Raw genomic sequence first — 23,526 nt, forward strand, 5'->3', positions numbered from 1 at the left:
CCATGACAGCAGGGTCAACAATGCCGCTGAGCATCATGGACAGTGGGTTGATAGACAATGAGCGATCGCAGGCCTGCTGTTGCACGAGGTTACTCAGCTTTTCATTGGCCATCTCCATGGTCTCTATGGCGTTCGCCAAAGGACTGATCTCTTCCTGATCATCAGGATAGTAATAAATTATAAAAACAATAGTTTACTTTTTTTTAACAACAAGAAACAACAATGTTTCAGCATCAAGTTGGCTTCTTACCACTGAGACAGATTTGACTTCAAACCATTTCAGAATCCCTGGGAAGCGATAGGCTGTAATGTACGTTGTTCTCTCGATCCACATGGTCTGTAGGGCAGAATAAATACCAATAAAGTATGAAAGGGTGACATTTTAATGCCTTTATTGTTTATTATTAAGGTATGTGCAGACACGGGGTTGTTTATACTTTTTAATTATTATTTATGGGTGTGTGCTTACATATATCAGCTTAGTACTTTGAAGTAAATTTAAAAATTGCTCACTGCAAATTCATTGTCTGGATCCTTTTCACCTTTCCTGAAGGGCCTGGAATACTTGAACTGGTCCACTTCATTGGTTCTGTAATAGCTGCAAAAGAACAGGGAAGGACAGCGGTGATATAGCAGTTTGACTAGAGCACTATAAATCCCAAGATATTCACGAGAAAATAAATCAGCCTTTAAGTGTTCAGTTACGCACTTTAATATCTGCTCTGGAACCCCCTTGTCTTTAAACTGGTGCGGCACGGTGAGAACAGGCTTGACAGTAAAGCACTGGATGTCTGTGAAGTTCAGCTAAGGATAAGACCAGGAATAGGGTGGAGAAGCAGACAAAGCAAAATTGTATTGATTAGGATTATATTTTTGAATCTGTAATTGTCCAACAAGTCTACTGCCATTCCAGCAGCTCTGTCACTCTTTACTTAGTACACAGCTGTGAATAATGCTGACTTCAGTATGCAAACATGCTTACAATGAAAATGTTAACATGCCAATATTTTGCAGGTTTAATGTTTTCCATGTTTACTATTTAATGTAGCATTATAGCATGCCAACATTTTCCGATTAAACAAAAAACTGCTAAAAGATGATGTGAATGTCATTATTTTTGCAAGATTTCTAATATTTTTCTGATGATGGCACTAGATGAAAAGTTCCAGGTAGGTTTTTGGGACACGACTGTGTGTATACAATGTCATGACAATTCATCTAATAGTAATCTAAGTGCACATAAAACCAAAAATGTCAACCTCACTGGATTCCCTTGTGCTATGCTGCTAACATGACTTAAGAAACAAATAGCTTTTGTGTGGCTTATTATAATTAGATAAGGATACGCTGTCCAGAGGAGTTGCTGATGTCATCTCCAGGGGGCGCTGTGCTGGTCATCCTTGCTGCAATGGGGAACTGAGAAAGCAGCTTTAAGCTGAAGTCTTCAAGCCACTCATACTCCTTGCCGCGGTAGATGAACATCTTGTTCTGTAGCACAACATTTCAGTGAAAACACAAATAATGACACAATAAATAGCTAAAATTACAATCAAGCTTATTTTCCATTAATATGTGAGAGGTGTGCTTATGCAACGCCGTGACAGGACTGTATGTTTTCTTGTGTCATCAAAAAGCCAATCAGCTTCATCGACATTATTGTACAAAAAGCCAGATCATTACATGAGCACCGTGCAAGTCTTTATTTATTGAAATAGGTAATCATTTCCTCACCCTGAGGAAAGAAGGGAATCCAAGGCCATAATATCCCACAGCAAAGTACTCTGGCTGTGGCCGCATTGCATGCATTATATTTTCATAGAACCCGGCTTGCTTTTTCTGTGAGAGAGGACAAAGAAGATGGTAAGACTGAAATTCATACACAGTGTGTTGTAAATAGTCCGTTAGTAGTTAAAAAAGGCATTAATAATAAATGGATTCCAATAACACCTTCAAAAAACGAATGTGGTTACTGTCTTTTTTTCAGTAATTATGAGAAAAGATTACTGGAGCACCATCAGACTAAATACTGAGATACTTTATAAGTCAATTCTTCATAATATATCAAAACTCCACAGAATTAGCAGACACAATTTTGGTTTACCCATGGGTAAACAGGTTAACACATCTCTTCTCCATCTCAATCAAGGCCACTCAGCCTTGTACAAGCTGGAACACAATTCTTGTCTACTATTACCGATCAGCCTAATTTCAATAATCTTAATGAGGTATTGAAAATAAAATAATTTAGGTTGTTTTCATATCAGTGTTTACAGCATCCTTTTTCAGAGGTTTTAGGAGCATTTGTTTGTGAGGCTGAATTACAATTCCCGCGTCCTCTTACCAGGAGCTGGCTCAGCTCCATGAAGTCAAACATGTGGCTCTCATGCATCTTGGCCAACTGCTTGCCCAGCTCAATGGCCTTCTCCCACATCTGAAAAGACATGTGCATTGCTCACTTAAAAGGGGACATATAACAAAAACACAACAACACAGGAGCACAAGCTACACTTTGCCATCTGGCTCCTCTGCGAAACCCCCACCTCGCCACTTCGAGGGGAGCCAGTGAGAGATTTGAATATTGACACAACATAGAGCTTAAGTAACTTCCCCACCAGTTTCACAATGCTGACTTCTATGGCAATCTGGCCTTTCGTCACCGGTTCACATGCAGTGCAGTTCATACTAACCTTGCCCTTGTCCAAATAACATATCATCTCCTGGATGAGCCTCTCTTTCAGCTCCTGTTGGGTCCATACATGCTTCCCATCTCCTGGTATCAGATGAGGTGCGCAGGGTTTGTCAGACCACTGGGAAAACAAATTACCAAATTCAACATTCAGGTGAACATTTAGGAGCAGGTAGTACAAGCAAGGGTTAAATAGCTCAAACATACAAATAATTTGATCTTTATAAGGTGAAAAAAGACATGAATGTGTCAAAGACCTCCAGTAAATCAGCATGTAGTAGCAGAGTGTAAGAGGCCTCCGTGTAGTTCTCACAGTCCAGGTGCAAATCTCGAAGCTTGTACAAGTACCTGGTTACAAGAGCACATTAGTGAGACACAGTCAGCCCTTTGGTCCAGGGATCAGATGCTCCGTGTCTCTTTCTGACTCACCGGATGTAAATGTCTTCCCTCTTTTTTTCTTTGTAGAAATTCTACAAGAGAAGAGAACATCTTAAATTGCATATTCTTGAAAATATTTACTCTGAAGCAATTTTCAGAACAGCACAGGTCATTGCTTTGTGTACATGCACAAACATGGTTAAGCCTTTTGTAAATATAGGCACAGGGCATACCAGCACATTGACAGTGCAGCTCATGCGGTGCTCAGGGCTTTCGTCATGTGTGATGGTGCGGTACGCCAGGAGATTCTCCAGCAGGCTGCTCAGCAGCAGAGCCAGCTCCTCTCCTGACTGTGACAGGTATCTGTGCCGTCTGCAGTGTTCCAGCAACCTGCACATACAAACAAACTATTTAGCTACGTAGCTATGTAGCAGTAGTAAAGGGCTATTTCTAGTTTATCAGTATTCCAAAGCCTGCCTTTCCTTCTGATGAGCACATTAAAATATGTTTTCTGCAATTTTTTTAGATAGAACAATCTGTCCCAGAGGGTTAACTATTGATTAGAGGTTGCTTACTATTCTAACATACTGTCTTGTCCTTTATGCCTCCTTGAGAACTTTTTGAAAAACACAATCACAAATGCTTTTGTTGTATTTTAGAAGCACTCCTATGTGAATTCCTCATCACACAGAATAGACAATGTATTGTGTGTTGTACTACATAAAGGAATAGCTTGATTTGTTTGAAGTAGGGTTGTATGAAGTACTTATCCATAGTCAGTGTGTTACCTACAGTAGATGGAGTTTGGAGAAACAGACAGGACTACCAGCACAAAAGCAAAGAAAAGTACAGCTGTGGAGGGAAAAATATTTAACCACATACAATATTTTTCTAGGTGCCTAAAGTACATTTTGCTGCTGCCCCTGTCCACAGCAATGCATTGCATTGTTTCCTTGCCAGTACTCCTGTCAGCCTATCCAAACTAAGGTTGCACCGGTCGTCATCTACTGTAGGTGATATACTGCCTACGAATAAGTATCTCATACAACCCCACTTCAAAACATCTGAAATATCCCTTTAAACAACTTTAAGAGGTAAAAAAATATTATATTCTGCATCACGTTTTCTCCAGCAGGACTTTGTACTGCTCATCCCCTCGACCTCCTTCCACCTCTTGGTCCAATTTTGTTATCAGTTCATTCTCAAACTGCAAAGATAAAAAAAGGACACATCATCATACACATTGCATATGGTCATACTCAGCCTGAGAGCGGCTTCAGTTGAATTTAAACCAAAAACACCAAAGTTCTGAAATTCTGAGGTAGCTTTTTACCGTTTCAAACGTGCGTCCGGGGCTGAAGTTGTGCTCACACTGCATCATATCAAAGAAGATGGGGATGGTGGCTTTCCTCAGTTCTGGCTCCGGCACCAGGGTGACCTCCAGAATGGGCCCGACCATGGCTGGGATGAACTTCATTTTCTGGGGGCCTGAGGGACAACAAAACATTATCACACAGAAATATCATAGTGTGATTGGAGAAGGCAATAAGCTGCATCTTCATTTCTCACCAAACAGAGGACAAATCTAATAATGTGGTAAACAAAACAACAACACACTGTGAAACCGGACAATAAAAAATATTGTCTTGTTATTCCCCTTGCATTGCTGGCAGCCACTGAATAAACAATGCCACAAACTCTATGATAATAGCAGCATTATCAGATGGTGCAAAATACTCACCGAGATTGTACCACATATCTCTGATCTTAAACCCAATAGTCTTCCTCATGTCTCCATATCTGTGGCAAATTTAAATCAAAGGACTGTTAAATTAAGTTTTCTCTATTTAAATAATCTTTTTGATGAATTGTAAATGATCTCACTTGTTCAGTATCTTATTTCGTTTCTCTTGAGAGAACGATTCCAGCTGCAGTGTCTTGTGGGTAAGGAACGCCACAGTCAAATGAAAGTAGTTATTCCACAGCTGCGAGGGGAGCAGGGTTTTCAAATATTAATACCATAATTACCTTCTCATAACACTAGCTTTTGATTTTGTGTTAAATAAGAAATGTAACCTCTACCGAGGTGGGGGAGGACGAAGACACACCTGGAGTTCAAAATGTGCCTGGTCCAAAAAATACATGTTGAGGACATCCGAGTACTGGTTGATGGCCCTCAGGAAGACCTGCATCTGCACAAGGTTCATGATCATCCAGTCAGAGGGGAAGACATCTCCCATGAGGTCCTTAAACATGATGAATGTCTCCATGAGGAAGTCCTGAGGGCAGCACGGGAATAAAATCTTTACTGCAAGTGTATGCACACTGTCGCTTTATCCAAACTAAGCAAATCTAAAGCAGCACTGCCACATGTCAGGCATGCATAATGCTCCCATGGCATAATGGGGACCCACTGACATCCTCATCATGTCAGTCCAGTCCATTCATGAAATGCCTATAATCAATATTCCCTTAAGGAGCAGTAAGTGGCCTGGGTGGTTTAATGTCTGTTATTGATGAGATGTTTCAGGACAAGATGTAGCCAACAGGGGAGGAACCAGGACACTTACAATGATATCCTGTCTTGTCTTGAAGGTGCTGATGTAGTGGGCGTAATGCATGTCATCCATTTGCTTCAGGATGGCCGTCATGCAGGCAAGATAGTGGCCCTGCAGCAGAGGAGTCAACTATCACTCACATGATATCACACGTTCCTTGTTGTATTTGCCTTATTGATGTGTTTTGTGACTCTTAAAAGATTGGTGAACCAATATATTTGGTTTGGTTGATGAAATGAATGCTGAGAACGTAGTCGCCAAGGACATATTTCAGCTGTAACACCAAAATTGTGTCTTACAATGAGAGGGGAGGATCTCTCCATGCTGATGACAGTGCGATTAACCCTGCGGAGTAGCCTCTCCATTATCAGCTGAACGTGCCCTCTGGTTGGACCCTGCACAGACAGAACAGCCTCAGGTACAATTTCCAGCTGAAACACAGCGACACAGACCTGCTACAAAGTATCAAACATTTCATGCTACCAGCCTCTAAATTGTAAGGATTTTCTGTGTTTCTGTTGTCCTAAATTAGTTAGTTCATTAAATATCTTTGTGTTTTAGCCTGCTGGTCAGACAGAAAATATATTTGGAGATGAGTTATCCAGAGTAACTGGGGTATTCTTTGTGGAAAAATATATTGTTTCCATTTTTCAACTCTGTGAGCATCACAAACAAAATTACATTCACCTCCATTGTATTGGGGTGGTAGCAGAAATTGCAGAGACACATTTCTCAAAAACTAAGCATATAATACTAACTATCTGCATTACTAGATGGGCCAACTATTCACCCATTTTAAACCGTTTAGCAGCAGGCTAAAGAGGGCAGCCCAGATGTTCCTCTCCGTAGCTTCGTCCTCCAGCTCCTCCATGGGGACAACTTGGTGCTACAAGCCCAGATGGGATATGTAATTCCTCCAGCATGCTCTGGGTCTGCCCTGGGGCTTCCTTCCAGGTGGACTGCCACAGAAAACCTCTAAAAAGAGGCCCGAATCACCTCAACTGGTTCTTTTTCATGCACAACAGCAGCAACCCTCAGAGGTCTGAGCTCTCTACCTCAGTCAGTCAGGGTAGGCTCAGCCACCCTGTGGAGGAAACTAATTTTGGCTGCTTATACTCACAATACCAAGCTGACTAGACTAATAAACTCTGTGCGTTTAAAGGTGAATTTTGACTCCTCACCACGTCCTTGCGGTCCAAGTTATCCAACACTGTGCTGAGCAGTTGGGCACAGGCCTCATGGTCTGGTTTACTAGAGTGGTCGTCCAGCTGCCCACTCAACTGGTCAGTAACAAGCGGCAGAAGCACATCTCGACAATCTGCAGCAACAGAGCAGAGAAAAACTTAGCTAATTGGATCACACAGCACATTTCCTTTTAACAGAGCTGATCTCACAAACTTGTATGTAGGTGTGATGCAGAGCATTTTTTTCCCCTTCATCTTGTGTGAAATGTCATTATGTGGTTTTCAAGCCTCGAGGACTCCTACCTGGCTGCCTGAAAAGGTCACTCTCCACCATTTTACACATGCAGCCCAGCTTCTGACGCACAAGCTGAGAGTCAGGAATGCTCTCAATGAACTTTGCTAGGAGAACACTGAGAAGAGAACGAAAGAAAACAGGCAAAAGAGCAGCTGTGACAATTTGAAGGCTATTCACAATTCACATCTAGTAATTATTGTCACGCAGAACTAATGAGCAGCATATATGACATGTTGATTTTACAGCAGCAAGAATTGAGAATAACGCCTCCTTTACTCAGAAGTAAATATGATAATTTGCACTGAGTCAGGCAATTATCATTTCCTGCTGTGAAAAGCCTCTAGAGAGTTACCTGAGCTCCACGGGATCAAACACAGTCTGGATGTCATTAATGATGCTGGGGAGGTATTTCAATATTGCTCCCTGAAAAAGCAAAAAATCAAGTCTCATCAGACTGAAGCACAGGGGTGTTTTTTATTCTCTAGTAAAACAAGCTTTTCAGCAGAGTTTTTCTTCACCAACAGGGAGCCCACACTTATTTTACAGGTAATTTGTAAAACCTTTCAATAACCTCTCCATAACACATTATCACAGCTGCACTACTGCAGTCATTCACAACGCTAAGACTGACCTGCTCCATTTTACTTTTATTTTCAAGCTACAAAATTATAAATTGGTGAATTTTTTTTTATGTTTCCACATGCATTTCATAAACACAGCTTCTGGGCACACACTTCAACTTACCTTGATCTTCACTCCCTCATCCAGCGGTCTGTCCATGAGAGTGTTGAAAGACAGGAAAAGGTTGCGAATGGAGTTGAAGAAAGCATCCCCATCCTCACTGTTCCCATAGAATCTGAGAATCAAGGCCAGGCATTGCATCAAAGGAAGTCATCCTTATAACATGAGAGGGAAAAGTGGATTATTTTGTACGGAGCGCCTCTGATACCTGAGGTAGAGGACCCTGGACTGTACAATAAACCTGAACAGGTACTTGAGAGCTTTGAGGGCTGCATAGAGCCTCTCGGTTAAGGCGGGCTCCTCGGCGTGGCCCACGTAGTAGTTAAGCACCTTCGTTAGCTTCCTGAGAAAATGAATGAGTCAGGCGTCAAAGTCAAAGTAATTTGGGTGTGGGTGGAGAAGAAGAGCAAAAGGCCTACTAAAAATAAACAGTGTGAAGGGGCGTAAGCGATCAAAGGTGGGAAATACAGAATGGAGACTCACATGTAAGCCAAAGTGGCACTGAAGTGCTTGTTGATGTAGGTTTCCAGGACCGGATTGAAGTGCTGGAATTTGATATCGCCAATAAGTGTGATTATAAATACCTGGTTATAGACAAGAGGAGGAAACAAAATGAGAACAAAGTCCAAGTTAAAAGAACATACATGTACTGAATATCAGTGAATCCCAACCACATTTCACTTGTGACCCATTAAAGTTATAATACATATGCAAAACCCATTATAATATCAAACCCCATTTTTGATGCTATCTATGGTCTGTTTTTGTTCAGCAATAGCCGGTTTATGCCACTCACATCACATCACTCACTGACCCTATGGCCTGAAAAAAAAAACTAACCAAGGCATCAAACACCAGAGTATCGTAGGTGTCCTTCTCTGAGGTCTCCATCATGATGTTGAACAAGGCATCAAGAGTGTCCTGGAGAAACTGTGCATAAAACAGAAATCTGTTACAAAAATGCCATTAAAAAGGACATCATACAACATATAGAAAATGTTGCAGCATATTGCATATTCAGTGCAGCAGAACTCACTTTGACAATCTCCCCCCCCTCGACCTCCATCAGCCTCTGCAGAATCTGGTCCAGATCTTCAGAGTTAGACCGCCAGTTCAACAGGCCGAGTAAATCCACTGGAAAAACATGAACACACCAGAACACATTCAGTAGGAGCAACACCTCCTCTGTTACAACGTCAGTTAACAATATTGTGGTTAAAGCCCAAAATTTCAATATAAACCTAATTAGATCTACATCAATCATCATCCACACATATCAGCAATATATTAGGAACAAAGATCATCTTAATTAATTTCAAGGCAATCTAGGGGGAGGAAATGACGGTGGCACTGCACCCCTTTATCTGCTGTAGAATCTGTTTCATTTCTTAAAGACTTGTGACAGGACATCTTTTAATTATCACAAAGACAGAGCCTGGAAGATTGGGACAAATAGAAATGGCTCCCTACTGTACCGTTCTGAGTGAGTTTAGTGGAGCAGGTGAGCGTGGCGATCTGGAAGCTGTCTTTAGTCACAGGAATCACTCCTGAATGGTGGAACTGCTTCCCTGTTTGCTTCTCCTTTTCCTCCACTTCAGCCCAAGTTGCTGGCAAGGTGAGGTAAACCTTTGCATCCTCTGTCTTTTTCACATCAACCTAAGAAATTCATAAAATGGAGAATGAATCATGAAGCCTATCGATCGGTGGAGATCTAATTTCATATTTATTGATTGAGGAGAGATTTGTGCATAATCCATCACCCACTGTCAGCTATTCAAGACACCCATTTTTGTGTAATTAGATCAAAACAATCTCATGCTTATTTTAAAGATAGGTACAGTGAATCAAATTTCATGCAAAACCACAACCCTGCAGCAGTACCTTATAGACGATAAGTTCATGCCTGCCATCTTTTAGCGTGGTCCCATCTCTTCTCATGAGCCGGTCGAAGGCCATACCGAAGGGCTTCTCTGATTTGTCCCTAGCTGAAGGATACACAGAACCATAAGATTGGAATAGACCCACTGACAGTCACTGTAGCTGTATTTAACATGGTGGCAGGATTACATGTGGGTGTTTGTCATACAAATAAGACACAGTCACTCACAATCCTGGGAGGATCGGTGTCGAAACATCACCCTCAGGTGACAGCGGCAGACGTCTTCAATTGGAATTGTCACCTTGCAGGAAGGAGAGAAAAGTCAGGGGAATTAATGTGAATACGGGATTATACATACGGAAGACATGCTGTCTGATTTGTATGAGTAGCACACCCTGTGTCAATATCTTCCCTGGAAGATTAATTCATTGAAGAACTAATTAAAGAACATGAGATATCATGGTCGAAGCACTGGACTGCACACGTGGGTCCTTGACATAAGCTTACCTTCACCGTTTCATTCCAACAAGGCTGCTTCACCTGATAGTAAATGACAGATTTGTACTCTGTGATGCCATCATAACCGGCCCCAGGAAATATCACTTTCTACAGTAACAGAAGACAAGAGATTAGTTTGTATGACAGAAACTAAAGCACTAAATACAACGTATAGACTATGCTGGTGTCATGTCATTAGTTTTGCAGGTATTTAGTCATAAACATAAGACAAGTGGAAATTTTTATCTGATGGTGGCGCTAAAGGAAATATCAGGCAATCACTAGATTTATCACAAGTCAGAGAGATACATGGATGTTAAACATTTCACCTAAAACCACAAATGTCAACCTCATGGAAAAGCCAGAGGAAAAGTCAGGGATCCCCAAAGTCAGGAGGATTCATAATCTCGAGGCCGCTAGCCCGGCTAAAAACTACAGCATTAGAATTACAAGAGTAGAATTACAAGAGCTGTTATAAGGTAATGGTTGCACAGTTGGTCACATAAGGCTTAATTAGAAATAAATGAAGATGAAACGATGCGTTCACTGGTCTATTTTACCTCCATGGAATTGCCTTCATCATCATGCACACTCAGTATGACCTCTACATTTTTCGGGGTCTTCTTTTTACCACGGTCAAACTCTCCCTGCAGCAATGTTACGTAAATATCATTCCTCACGATTCCTGGAGAAAGAACAAGAGATGATCAAGCGGATGTGCTAAGAATTCATAAACCTGTGTCATGGCTTTGTGAGCAATTAAAATGAGCATGACCACGGTGTTTGTAGAGCAATGCCCAGCAACAAAGACTTAAATCCACCTGGGAGGATGATTTCCGGAAAGCCCATTTTCCTCACGATAGCAGTGCTGCGGTCAACAAAGTGGGGGTAGTCCTTCCTGACTTGGGCAAGGTCTCCTGGGAGGAGCTTCAGGGTCACAAACAGCCCTGCCAGCAAACATGTAAAGAAATTCAATGAGGCAGACACCAAAAGGACCCACTCTGTAGACCTCTCACACATCATTTATTTCCCTCAAAACAGAAAGGTCAATTTAGAGCGATCCTCTGATATCACAGGGGAACACTCTGTCTTTGAGCACTTCATTTTACCCTGGCCTTTGTGATTGACCTCCCGCGTCGCAATGACTTTGTTGAAGACAGCAGTGAGTGGCTCGTTCTCTCCTATGACTCGAGACGGGATGAGCGGAGACATGATGAGCTGTCTCTGACGGATGTAGGTTTCCATAGCTATCCTGAGAGAAAAGCATCAGGACAAGTTTAAGGAAAAATCAGCTGTCGGCGTGTCTGACAGGTGACAAACAAATGGACAGGGGAGCTGCAATATGATAATCATCATAAAGGGACAATATGTCGCTCATACGTAAGGGTATATGTCTCAGTATACTGTAGTGGTTTGGTCAGAAGAGAAGTGGACACAGAGACAGAGTCTACATGTTGCCGGTGTGGACGGTTAAGCTTCACCATGACAAAAGGTTTCAGTAGATTGAATGCTGTGGACAGGCATTAGTTCCTGATCGGCATTAACCTGTTCTATTGATATAACTTCTTTGCTGTACAATTATATTATATTATATATATTATTATATTTTACATTACTGTTACTGTAAGGAGGTTTTATTTGAATAGATGTTAACACTGTAGATAAAAAGTTGCATCTTGATTGTTGTACTGAACTGAATGGATTGATGTGGTAACAGTGTTTCAAAAAATTGACTTTAGCAACTGAGAAAAGCTGTCAAATAAAGTGTTCTGTTGCTCTTTTAATCTTAGAAACATACACTTTTCTATTGTTCATTGGAAAATTAATTTAGCATTTTTTTGTGATGATGCCGTACATGATTAGCAGTGGCAAATAAGTCACTCAGTGCTAATGAAATATAAATTGGTTTGGCTAGAGAGCTTAACAGGTTGTTCTGTGATACAATTTGTCTTTTGTAGGGAACACGCTTGGTGAATTAGCATTTATTGAGGAGCAGAGAATTGCATGTCCAGGAAACGTCACTTTTACTCAGGAAACATCAAATACAAACAGAAACTATGCTTTAGTCTGGATTAGTGTATTAGCTCTCAAGATACAACATGCAAAAGGCCTCTATATTTCAGGTTAGAAAAATGTAGTAAAAACTGATAACTATTCTATCCTACAAAAACGTTTCGGTCTCTACCTCCTTGAGAAGACACAGTGCACTTTGGCACAGTGCGAAGAGACAAATAGAGGTAAAAATGTGGTTTAGATGTCAAGTATCAGTCAAGATATTTTTGGGGCTCCATTGTGCAGGTGCTATGAAAATGTCTTTGAGAAGAGCTAAAACTTATATAAAGATATAACACAGTAAGCAAATATAACTCAAGTCTTGTTCAAGTATTTTTTCTATCATTTTTGTTTGACATTAGAAAAGAAGGTCGGGTCTGTTACCAGTATAAGAGGTGTGACAATGTCAAAAAGACTCACTGCTGAAAGGGGATGAAGTGCTGTTTGTCCTCATCGTCTGTTTTGCCATGGGCGATATCTGTAATGTCCATCACTGCAATGACAAGAGAGCATCACAGTAAGGCAGCAGACTGTTGTCAAAGATAAGCTAATTCACCAAATGCAATGCCTTTTTTAATTATTTCAAAGGCAACAGCAAAACAGGAATGTACTAGTTTTGATAGTTGTAAAAGTTAATTTACTCACTATATCTCTTCTACCTGTAAAACAGAAGCTGAGCAAGGTGTTGGCGCTCCCTCACCTGTTGCCAGTCAGCCAGCATAGTACAACATATTGAGGGTTCTTGATCTCCATCTTGCAAATGCCTCTGAATTGTTTATTCCACCCAGCTCTTTTCCGAAAGTGATTTTGAATTTTTTTTTTTCCTGGCTAAGAAAAATGGGACTTCTGAGTGAAGCGTTCTTTCTTACTCTGGTTTCAGTCCATTTGCTGGAACACCAGAGGAAACCATTCCTCATCAAATCCACTAATGATCTGGCCAAAGACGGGTGCTAAACCAATTTCCACCGACTCCTTTGCCAAGGCAGAGTGGAGGCATTTTCTAGGTCAGGAAGCAGGTGTTCTCATTTGATTCAGCACATGGATCCTTCATTTTCAAACCTCCACAGAACTATTCATGCAACTATAGCACCATAAAGGAGTGGCGTTCATTTTGTTGTGTTGACTTTTGTAACAAATATTAGGCCGTTTGAAAAGCAGCTCACCAGCCACACCAAATGGTCTCCTCAGTCCTCCAGTGTGTTTCTTGCCCTCTTTGAGCTCCATGCTGCCCACTCTGATGATCTGACACACCAAGAAGACCCGCTGCCTCATCAAGTCACTGCTGCTCAGGTCCTGGATGCAAAGGACAACCATAAAGATGATTTATTATGGCATATTAAGTGATAAGGTGCATTACATACAAAAGCCATTGTACTGTATGTATCAATAGCCTGTTATTATGTGCAAATACAGGATGAAAGCATGTAATAAACCCTTAAACATATCACTTTCCAGCATCTTTATGTGTTCATTTATCTGGATGTTTTTCAAGTCAAATGAGTCTTGACTTGTGTGCTTTGAAGAAGTTAATATAATAATTAAATTTCAGCTCTTTGCGCTGATGAATGTGGTTTTATCACATTCTGAACCACTATTCCTGGTTGCACACATGCAGATTAACACAATGCCGTGTTTGGATGGAAGTACTGACTGTGTTGTCAACATAAACAGCAGCAACATAATGGAGGCAATCGTATTCAAATTTTCAAAGATGTGCCGTGAATATGAGCTATTCAGTAAAAACTTTCCGCAAATTAAGAACGATTCAGGAGCAAATTGTCTTCTTTGTCACAGATTCCAGGCAGCATTTGGATTGTTCAAATCCGAAGCAGGGGGAATACAGTCAGTGGCCTGGGATTCAGTTACCGTGAATAGAGCTGGCAGGTTGTTAAGTTTTTCAATTTCTTTCGGCATCCCCATACTGTCCCAGCGCACCAGGAAGTTCTCACTGCATGAATTTAAATAAGAATCACAGTTAGATATCATATTATCTAAAGGCATCAGGAGAAATACAAAAATAGCTAATGTAAAAACTTTGCATTATTTTATCTGTTTTACCGGATTAACTCCAAAGTGTCAAGAACATTTAAAGATGAGTGCATATGTTGAATAGCAATAATGTGAGAATCCATTGATCCCTATAGACCTTTCTCAAAGCAGACAGGTAATGGCAGAACGGCTTGGCAATTACTAAAAGAAATGCAGCCATCATTAGTGATGCTAGTTACACCTGTAATGTTCCTGCATGAAAAGTCGAAGCTATGATTAGACAGTCTGCGTTCAAGGGGCGGGACTTAGCAATGGGTCAATTGTGGAATTAGAAGAAAAATGAGGAGCAAACCTGATGAATTCAGACTGGTCGGGGTCATACAGAGACATGAGGAGCTCAGCATCTTCTCCGATGTTGCATACAAAGTTCTTCAGGTTCATGAGGAGACTGTAGGTGTGCACCGTACTGAACAGGGTCTGACGCCTCATTTCCAGGTTTTGTTGCCGCGTCTGCAGAAAAGCAAGGCCCCAGGCATTGCATGGACACATATTATTTTAAATGAACCGCTACTTTGGGAAAAATGGTGACTGATAGTACGACTAAAATCAAAATCATGCCTTCTCTTCTTGTATCCTGTCATCGACACTGCGTGAAGCGGTCTCGTGTGCCCGGAACAGACTGACCGTACTGGTCCAGTCAGGATCCAGCGTGTTTCCTGCTTCATCTCGCACCACCAGGTCCAATCCCAGAATCCTGAGCAGCACAGAGGATCAAACGGTGTCCATTGAGTTTACAGACACAATCTCAGAGCAGATCAAACTTTCCAATGGTGTCTACATCACAGGGAAATTCCCTGCAGTACAAGAAGGCAGCAGGATTCATACCGGTTTCCGTAATCAATCTTTGCTGTGACTTTCTTTCTGAGCTCCACAAGGTCATCCTTGGGCAGCGTTCCCGACACTATCTGAGATCGATATTCGATGAGGCTGTAGGCCATCTGCTGAACACCCCTGAACAGGGTTGTCTTGTTCGCCTGTCAGATAAAAGATGTACACACTTGTATATCCTTCAGAGGTATGGAACAAAACAAAAATGAATCAAAGTAATGTGAATTAGAGTAGGATTGTGTGTGCTAGAAACTGAGAGGTTGATAGGAGAGAGGCAACCTACACATACCACGTACAGCTTCTGCCATATCTGTGCCCATTCCCTCAGAGTAGCACCGAGCTCCTGCACCAGGGGCAAGTCCGCTGGAATAATTATTTCCTGTTGGCTACCAGCCACAAGGAGAGAATAATAAGATACTGGAAAAGTGGCTCATCACTCACAGATCATGTCACATAATTTGGACGGACTCAAGCGCATTTCTAATACATGATAAATAGTTGGATGGTTTCCCTACACAACCAAGAAGAACATTACTGAATCTTCACTTATGGTAATTACAAAGTTATTGGCAAATGACAAGGCGGGGCGGCAAACCAAAAGCAAAGTGGATTATCATCATGATCATATGTTTACTGATATGTGATCTCACCCTGTTCCCTCAACCGTAGCCTGCTTTAAGTGGATGTAGGAAGACGGGAAAATGCCCTGAGGAAACAATGAGGCAAAATCAGTATACATGCATAACAGCACTGGTTATAGGATAATAGAGAGCTAATGATGTTCTTACCTTCTGGGATTTCTTGCGTAGCCTGTAGCCCCTATACCAGCCTGAGGAAATATTATTAACAGAGAAACATGTTACTGTGAGGGAGAGGCAGGGGAAGAGACAGGAGTAATGACAGTCCATCCCGTCAGGAGGACAGTGCTGTAGACTAATTTACATTATTATGCATACCGTATCGAGCGCAGGTTAGTTCAACATTTCATTTAAGTTCCTGTGGCAGCTTGCTTTAGAGAAGTACAAGAGGGATGTGTCAAGGCCTGTTGTGTGTTCAGGCTCGCTCACCTTCCAATTTCTCAAGTATGTGCACCGTGTCCCCCACCTGAAGACACAGCTCCTGCTCCCCACTGGGCTCATAATTGTAGATTGCTGAGGGACAAAGTAGGACTGTCTTATTATGACAAAAACACAAAACATTCAATAAATACTGTTAACAAAGAAAAGACTTTTTGAATGGCAGACAGTTTGAATTATGAGTTTGTTCCTACTCAAGGTCCAGTGGATTAAGAAAACCCCCAAATCCCTATTCAATCACTCACTGCACAGAAGAGCAAGTCTGTTTTTAAAAAAGGTTCTGGATCAGAGGTTTTCAGTTTCTCCCAGGAAAAAGAAACCAATTCACCCTCCTTGTCACAGAACCTAGACTCGTAAGCAAAGAGGATCTTGATCTTTGATTTATTCCTCATCTTACTGTTTGAAACAGCAGGCTGTGTAAGTGTGCAGCCGGCCTGTATGACTCAAACCTTTAAAGCCTTTTGACGATTCTTAATTAAAACAGATGCCCTGAGGCACTGTTTAACAGTAAATGGATAGTGCTAGAGCAGATAACTTCAGAGTAAAAAAAAAAAAACAACAAAGAGGAGCCGAGCTACAAAGGCGATGGCATCACATCCTCTATATATCTGATATCATCATACCACTGTGGCCTTTGGTCAATAGTTACAATCTGCAGGTTGTTTTTCTGCCAAGTGGCTCACCTACAAGCCCTTCCCTTCACTTTTATTAACTCAGCAGCTTTCCTAGACGTGACTCCTGTCTCTCCTTTTTTAACTCTCTTACCAGGACACACATGGGAGGGATCAAACAAGAATACGTCTGTGCATGCACACAAACACACACACACACGCACACACCTATGTACACACACAAAACCACACAGAAATTGCAAAAGAGAAACCTTGGCAAACAATACTGTAGCAAAGGTCTTTGCCTTGACTTGAGAGAGCCGCAATAGCATGCAGCCACTCTTATAGTCAGATAGAGGAACAATGAGCTGAGCTCTGCCCTGACTTGCATGGTGATCATGCTTGTTGCTGGAGGCTAGATTTCACAGCACGCTTCAACTGGCTCGGCTTATCGCACCTCAGTCTGAATACCAAAACTTGACAAAACACTGAATCTAGCTCAACCTTTCTCTCTCCATGACGACCTCCTCACAGACAGATTTTTCCAGCTTTCCATAACACACATTTGCCCGGGCAGAAATCTCTCCACAGGGAACCTGGAATTTTTAGGTTAAGACTGCATTTGTGTAACTAGCTCATGGAGCTCTTAGAATATTAGGTTAGACCCATGCCGACTATGTTAGGATATCACCTGCACAGTTTTCATATGAATGACACCTTTCTGTGAAAGCCCTCATCCGGTCATCAAAACAGAAATAATACCAAAGACACTTTTCTACTTTCTTTTTTCCCTCCTTGAATCAAAATTTTGATTTCCGCACATCACAGTTTTGGTATCTCTTCTGACCAAACAAATCACAAAACAGAACAGAAAGTCCAGGCCTTTAGAGCCAACAGAAGCATACTGTGTTGTTTAAAAACAAGCTACTGACACATGCTGTGAATTTGTTTTCACCAAGAAATTATTTGTGAAGCCGGAGGAATATCGAATGAAACGTGCACTGGAGAAATGACGTCTGCCTCTCGTCATGCCGAGAGTGACAATGGTCCCTTCACCAACTTGAAGCGTGGCAACATGCCAATGGCAGGCACCCGGCTTTGTGATGCCCCACTGTCTTAACTAAAAGCAACAGTCACCGCTCATCTGTACAACTCTGAGACACACCAGCTTCCTCTCAAATGCTCAGCCTGAAGCCGCTGTGGCACATTTCAGAATAGCCTCAATCTGTGTAGGTGCAAGTTAATGTGCATACTAATGTTAAATCAAAGTCAGCCTGATTCACTCTAAATGATTTATCATGGAAGTGGATTAGCCAACAATTAAAGAACACCACGGCTGAACAGTTTGAGCAGCTGCTGGCAGCTCATCAAAGTTAACATGTTTCAATGAGAACCCTTTGTTCTCATCACTGACTGGATGTGAGAGCAAAACATAAACAACCATTCCAAGTTATGGACATGATAAGACACACAAACAATATGATGCAAGATAGAGCCGAGCAACCAGTCTTTGTAGATTGATTCGGATTAAAGGAAAAACCTTCAATCATGAAAGAAATAAAATCATAGAGCCAGAAACATGCTTGACAAACGGTCTCTGATTTAACAAGCCATCCTTTTACCTGTACAGTACAGCTCGTAAGCAAAACATTTGACCAACTAAATAGAAAAATCATCACAACAAAAACGGGTAGTATTTTAGTTTCAAATCAATGAAATGCAGAAAGTAGATTTGTTATGAATTTGTAATTGTCTTCAGTAAGTTAAGCTACCATTCAGTGATTATCATATATCTCTTGTAAAACTGGTCATGAAATAAAAGAAAGTCTATTAAACTTTGTTTTTGAGCCAGTTCCCCTCAGGCAGGACATTTCCAAATATAAAGGCTTCAGTAGAAAATCCTTTCGCCTCCCGTCTGCTGTCTAGACAGCCAGAGACGATATGTCGCTCTTAAAAGTGTGCTCCAGCTAATAAGTCCTTATAGGTTATCCATAAATCAAAAAGCTAATTCTCGAGTTCAAAGCTAATAATGCAAAAGGGATAGAAGTAGACCATCATCTTTTAATTCTGGTTAAAACTCTGCTGCAAAGGAAATTACAATTGCCTTATCTGAAGGAGAAAAGCACCAATGTCTTTCTCCAGGTTCCTAGAGAACTACTCTGAAATGATGTGTCCGAGTTTAAAAAGTCATGACTGACCATCCAACCATCTGGTCAGTCCATCAAAACTGAGAACACTGTCAACACTTATCTTACCGCCAGCAATCAGATATGACAGGACGACCAAACAGGGATGTTTTGATTGCGATCTATGCAGGCCGCAAATCTCAACAGTTTTAGATTTGTTTATGGTAATAAGACGACCACAACAGCACGAAACACCTGCAGAGCAAACAACTTGAAGCTCCTGATCATTTTAAGCAGACTTATTTGTTATTTATTACATAATATTACAAAGTTGAAGTTGTGGTACTTGAAAATCCTTTTCACACAACCACAGTGAGTGCAAGCATAAGTCAGTCTTTATGGCTTCGGTGGCTTGAATGGCAGTTCCCTAAAGAAAACTCAAGGTAATTATAGAAGGTAGTAGTGCTGCTAGTGTCCTTATAATCATTATGAGTACATTATTGTACAACATAAGAACACAACATGTACACTCCACAGCTTTGCTGCAATGGATCAAATGTGGTCAATATAACCAATTAAATATTTAAGTCCCCCTCAACTCAAAAATGTGTTTTGCTTATTGGATGCAGAGTTTGGCACTGAGTTGAAAAAGTGTATGAGCAGGATTTAGGGCATCACAACTAAACAACATCCCAATATTTAACCTGTGACATGGACACCGGATGCCTCCAGTGCACATAAACTGAGAGTGTGCTTATCATTGACATAGGCGACATCTTGCATCCAGCTATTTAACTTTTAAGTTGAAACATATTAGCAAATTCAAGATATGGACTTGTCAATGAGGGAAGCTTTTCTTTCTCTTTCTTTGCTTTTAAGATTATTTTACTAGTTTATTGATTATTTTGGCCGGTATAATCCGAAAAAAATATTATTACTCAAAACAAAGCATTTTAACATGTGTATATAAAATGTGAAAGGAACACCGATTTGCCACTGTACTCCTACAACATGCATGATGTTCTGGTTTATTTAAAAAAAACAAAAGGATCAAAATCGATGCAGCAGAACCAAAAATATTGACTTTTTTATCCCACGTATTCTTCTTCCTTGTCAAAATCTAGTTCCTACAATACCCACAATGCAACTTAACCGCCGTCAGTTCAATCAGAGATCTGGGTGTGTAGTTCTAACAGCAGATAATGTAGCCTCAAGCCGCTAGGTTCATGCAGAGCTCATGCTTCAAAGAGAAGAGTACTACAGAGGTCTGCTAACTTCTCTCTAACTCCCTTGATTTGTTTTCATTTTCAAATGAGTAGTCGTCAGTGGCAGACTTCAGTGACCCTCTGTAGAGACCCTAAAGGCTTTATAAAGTTATTTTTCCGCATATACACCACCTGTTAACACACTTGATGTGTAAAATCAGTGGACTTCCACTTTAACTTCCTGCATTACTGTTATTCGACAAGGGCATCAGTTGACCACAACGTTGTTCATGTACACTATCAATAAAAATGGCTTCATCTGGGTTTTGTTCACATAAGCATTTACATGACCGCTCATAAAGGAGACCGTGCCCTGAAATCTAATGAAGCCACGGGACGTCATTATGGATGCAAATAATATAAAAATAAGTTCTTTGCCTGATGCTTTTAACTCTTCACTTGAGACTCTAGTTTAGTGCTTCTCTTAAGGATGTAAAAATTAGGAAGCTATCTATAATGGTGTCACGAATTCACCATTAAAGATTGTGTTGATATCTTAAGCCCCATTTTATCCACATTTCCCTATTAGCTTGCGAGATATAATTGATATTATCAGAAACCTTGCAACACTTTCATCTCAAAATGTAGTTGCCTGTATTTGGGCACAGCCTGGGTTGACTAATCGGATTAACAAATGTAAGACCTTGTACAGGGTCCGATGGCATTTTCAGGATTACCGTGTTAGTGACTCCTGCCCCGTTTCTGAGGCAAATGGCAGCAGAATGGCAAAGTGTACACAATCACACAGAGCAACACTTTTGAATGCCACACTGGGATCTAAAAAGATTAACACAAAAAAAAAAGAAATCCTCAACGTCAGCTGCTATAACAAGGTCATAACCAAGTGGGTAGTGTTTATGCAGCACAGCAATCCATGCCCACCTGCATTTGTGGCTTAAACATGTTTTGGCCACAACAGAGCACACAACACTTTCTTTGAAGATAAAGCCGTGAGAGGATTCAGGTTAGAGCGAGGCATTTTCAGTCCTGGGCTCTGATTCACACATACTCCAGACAGACTACATACAATAGGCGCATTCACTATCCAACATATGCAGGGTTTTCCTCTTGTCTAACACATCTGCTGCACACCAGGAAACACTGTCTGTAAAAGAGTCTGTAGCACATATTTAGCGGTGAGTCAGTGCCGATGACCAGCCAACCTGTGCTGACGATTTCAGTCATTACAGTAAACCTGAAAGGAATTTCTCATAGAGCATACAAGTTGTGCGGATTTGCCTTCAGGGCGTTCAGGACTACCTGATAGCATGAACATGCATGCACAGCGAGCCCACAAACACACACATATAAATGTGACGGGGCCACACCTTATTGCAAGCCATTGTGTGAAGTTTAAAGGAACACAAAAAAGTGCTTTAGAGCCTCAAAAGACAGACAGTTGTAACAGTAAGTGTAACTAAGCAACACTGACAGTGTCTATGTAAATGCTGCTCTCTTATCTGACATGCATACAGTACAGTCACAGCAGTGGCTCCCATGTGGGGCCCCACAGGAGTCCTTGCGGGTGGGTGGGTTTCAGGGGGACCTGCCAGCAGCAAAATGAGGATTCATTTAAGTTCACTGCAACTTCCACGAGTCAGCTCAGCGAGGTTAAGTACAAGAATGACTGGTATGCTCATTGAACTCTTGGCTCTTTCCCATTTTTCCTCACCACCTATTATGGACAGTTACACAAGTAATTTCTTACTACACTCCAACCAAACATCTAGAATCCCCGGGACAACAAGGAAGGTGAATATTAAAAACAACAAAAAGTCTGCGTAAAGCCAGATGGGCTTCAATTCCGATGCCCGCCATGTATCAACAACAGCAAAAGTCTCCAATAACTTGTGTTTCACAACTTCAGAGTGTCCATTCGCTTGAAGTTTATTTGGGAGTTCACTCGGCGAGCTTTCCACCAGCAAAACACACGGAGAGCTACATATGCGAACTTACCGACTCCGTACTTCTCTTTTTTAGTAGGGATCCAGCGGGTCATTTTGGGGGAAGATGTAAAGCTGAAGAAATAAATAACTATATACAATTGTCAAACGAGGACGGGCGGTGCACTCCTGCTCGTCTCGAGGTCTACAGTTCCGCCATCATGACTTGTAAACGGGGAGGGGAGAGGAGGGCGCACACGGCTGGGAGACGAGAGGAGAGGATAGGCGTGAACTATGAGCTTCCCAAACTTAACTACCCCCACAACAACAACACGAGTCCCGCACACTGACGTTACACCACGGACACTCATTTCATTACAGGGTTCGCCTCCAGGAACCTCGTCCGCGAGGCTGTTTAATTTGCCCTAGACACCAGTCAATCGATAACTGTAGCCATTCCTCATAAATCCTCAAATGAACATAAATTGAATTCAGGGAAATTATAATGAGACTGACCTGTCCCTCGCTTTGCTTCAAGGACTCCTGATGTGGTCTGCACTCCAGTTTTAGAACCAGTAGAACACAATTTGACAATCTAGAGAGGAATAATTAATCGAAACCAGAGTTATAAATCACCGATGTGTCATAAATAAATGATTAGCAGGTTATTGTTTTAATTTGAAATGAGATTGAATCGCAAACTCCATACTGCTCCTCACATTGACTGGTTTGAATGAGACCTAAGTGAGCATAAATGTGCTAAACCTGCTGGGACTTAATCCTAGTCATACTCACATAAGGCTGGATTTGTAGTTACTGTGCATATAACTGTGAATAAAAGTTAATGGAAGTATGACCAAAACAATGGAATTAAACTTGTCCATCAATGAAGATATTGACTTTAATTTAAATGTCATTTCTACAATGCCAGTATATCAGAAATAACGCCCACCACCCTACGTCCCTGCAAAAGTGAAGTAGTAAAGTAATTTACAGCTGCTGGCTGAAATCTGGTAGCCCACTTAGCCTTTTGTTCGCCCATCATGCGTGCATGTGTGTGTGCGTGTGCGTGTGTGCGCGCGCGCGTGTGTTTGTGTGTGTGTGTGTGTGTGTGTGTGTGTGTGTGTGTGTGTGTGTGTGAGTGTGTTTTCTGCTGTTGCTGTCAGCCAAATGGTGCTGTCAATAATGTTCAGCCATCCAATGCTTTTGTTGTTTGGCAGGGTGATGTCCATTTTCCCCCATCTATTGTGATGTGTGCGCATTAAAACACAGCTTGTGGTGGATTATAACACAGTACAACACAGTCTGATTGACAGATATTATTGACTCTTATTATTTTACAAAGGACAGCGCTATTGAACATATGGCAACTCCAAATCAGCATTGAGCCATTTTACTGGCCAAACTATAATCACGC

At 41.3% G+C, this 23,526-nt stretch overlaps 1 protein-coding gene across 1 annotated transcript in view; it reads right to left on the reverse strand.

Moving 5' to 3' along the window:
• dock5 (dedicator of cytokinesis 5) overlaps positions 1-22,319 on the reverse strand; it is a 27,141-nt gene extending 4,822 nt beyond the window's left edge. The window contains exons 1-44 of the mRNA XM_068703192.1: positions 22,183-22,319; positions 16,216-16,299; positions 15,937-15,977; positions 15,799-15,854; positions 15,438-15,534; positions 15,146-15,294; positions 14,879-15,014; positions 14,613-14,770; positions 14,138-14,219; positions 13,435-13,564; positions 12,692-12,764; positions 11,329-11,471; positions 11,041-11,166; positions 10,780-10,904; positions 10,229-10,327; positions 9,950-10,022; positions 9,724-9,827; positions 9,318-9,498; positions 8,879-8,976; positions 8,683-8,772; positions 8,326-8,426; positions 8,051-8,185; positions 7,846-7,957; positions 7,454-7,524; positions 7,110-7,216; positions 6,804-6,940; positions 5,922-6,017; positions 5,635-5,733; positions 5,173-5,343; positions 4,949-5,049; positions 4,806-4,864; positions 4,398-4,552; positions 4,186-4,271; positions 3,298-3,454; positions 3,116-3,156; positions 2,944-3,034; positions 2,688-2,807; positions 2,342-2,431; positions 1,732-1,836; positions 1,347-1,488; positions 710-791; positions 514-598; positions 251-337; positions 1-154 (exon numbers count right to left, since the gene is read on the reverse strand). The exon at positions 1-154 is cut by the window's left edge and continues 23 nt beyond it. Of these exons, the coding sequence (XP_068559293.1) occupies positions 1-154; positions 251-337; positions 514-598; positions 710-791; positions 1,347-1,488; positions 1,732-1,836; positions 2,342-2,431; positions 2,688-2,807; positions 2,944-3,034; positions 3,116-3,156; positions 3,298-3,454; positions 4,186-4,271; positions 4,398-4,552; positions 4,806-4,864; positions 4,949-5,049; positions 5,173-5,343; positions 5,635-5,733; positions 5,922-6,017; positions 6,804-6,940; positions 7,110-7,216; positions 7,454-7,524; positions 7,846-7,957; positions 8,051-8,185; positions 8,326-8,426; positions 8,683-8,772; positions 8,879-8,976; positions 9,318-9,498; positions 9,724-9,827; positions 9,950-10,022; positions 10,229-10,327; positions 10,780-10,904; positions 11,041-11,166; positions 11,329-11,471; positions 12,692-12,764; positions 13,435-13,564; positions 14,138-14,219; positions 14,613-14,770; positions 14,879-15,014; positions 15,146-15,294; positions 15,438-15,534; positions 15,799-15,854; positions 15,937-15,977; positions 16,216-16,299; positions 22,183-22,225 (4,672 nt within the window). The 5' untranslated portion in view covers positions 22,226-22,319. The remainder of the gene's footprint in view (positions 155-250; positions 338-513; positions 599-709; positions 792-1,346; positions 1,489-1,731; positions 1,837-2,341; positions 2,432-2,687; positions 2,808-2,943; positions 3,035-3,115; positions 3,157-3,297; positions 3,455-4,185; positions 4,272-4,397; positions 4,553-4,805; positions 4,865-4,948; positions 5,050-5,172; positions 5,344-5,634; positions 5,734-5,921; positions 6,018-6,803; positions 6,941-7,109; positions 7,217-7,453; positions 7,525-7,845; positions 7,958-8,050; positions 8,186-8,325; positions 8,427-8,682; positions 8,773-8,878; positions 8,977-9,317; positions 9,499-9,723; positions 9,828-9,949; positions 10,023-10,228; positions 10,328-10,779; positions 10,905-11,040; positions 11,167-11,328; positions 11,472-12,691; positions 12,765-13,434; positions 13,565-14,137; positions 14,220-14,612; positions 14,771-14,878; positions 15,015-15,145; positions 15,295-15,437; positions 15,535-15,798; positions 15,855-15,936; positions 15,978-16,215; positions 16,300-22,182) is intronic.
• Positions 22,320-23,526: the final 1,207 nt, after the last annotated feature.

Source organism: Cebidichthys violaceus, unplaced genomic scaffold, assembly GCF_023349555.1.
Source record: "Cebidichthys violaceus isolate CVI_PGR_0920_01 unplaced genomic scaffold, fCebVio1.0.p SCAF_9, whole genome shotgun sequence".
NCBI classification, from domain to species: domain Eukaryota; kingdom Metazoa; phylum Chordata; class Actinopteri; order Perciformes; family Stichaeidae; genus Cebidichthys; species Cebidichthys violaceus.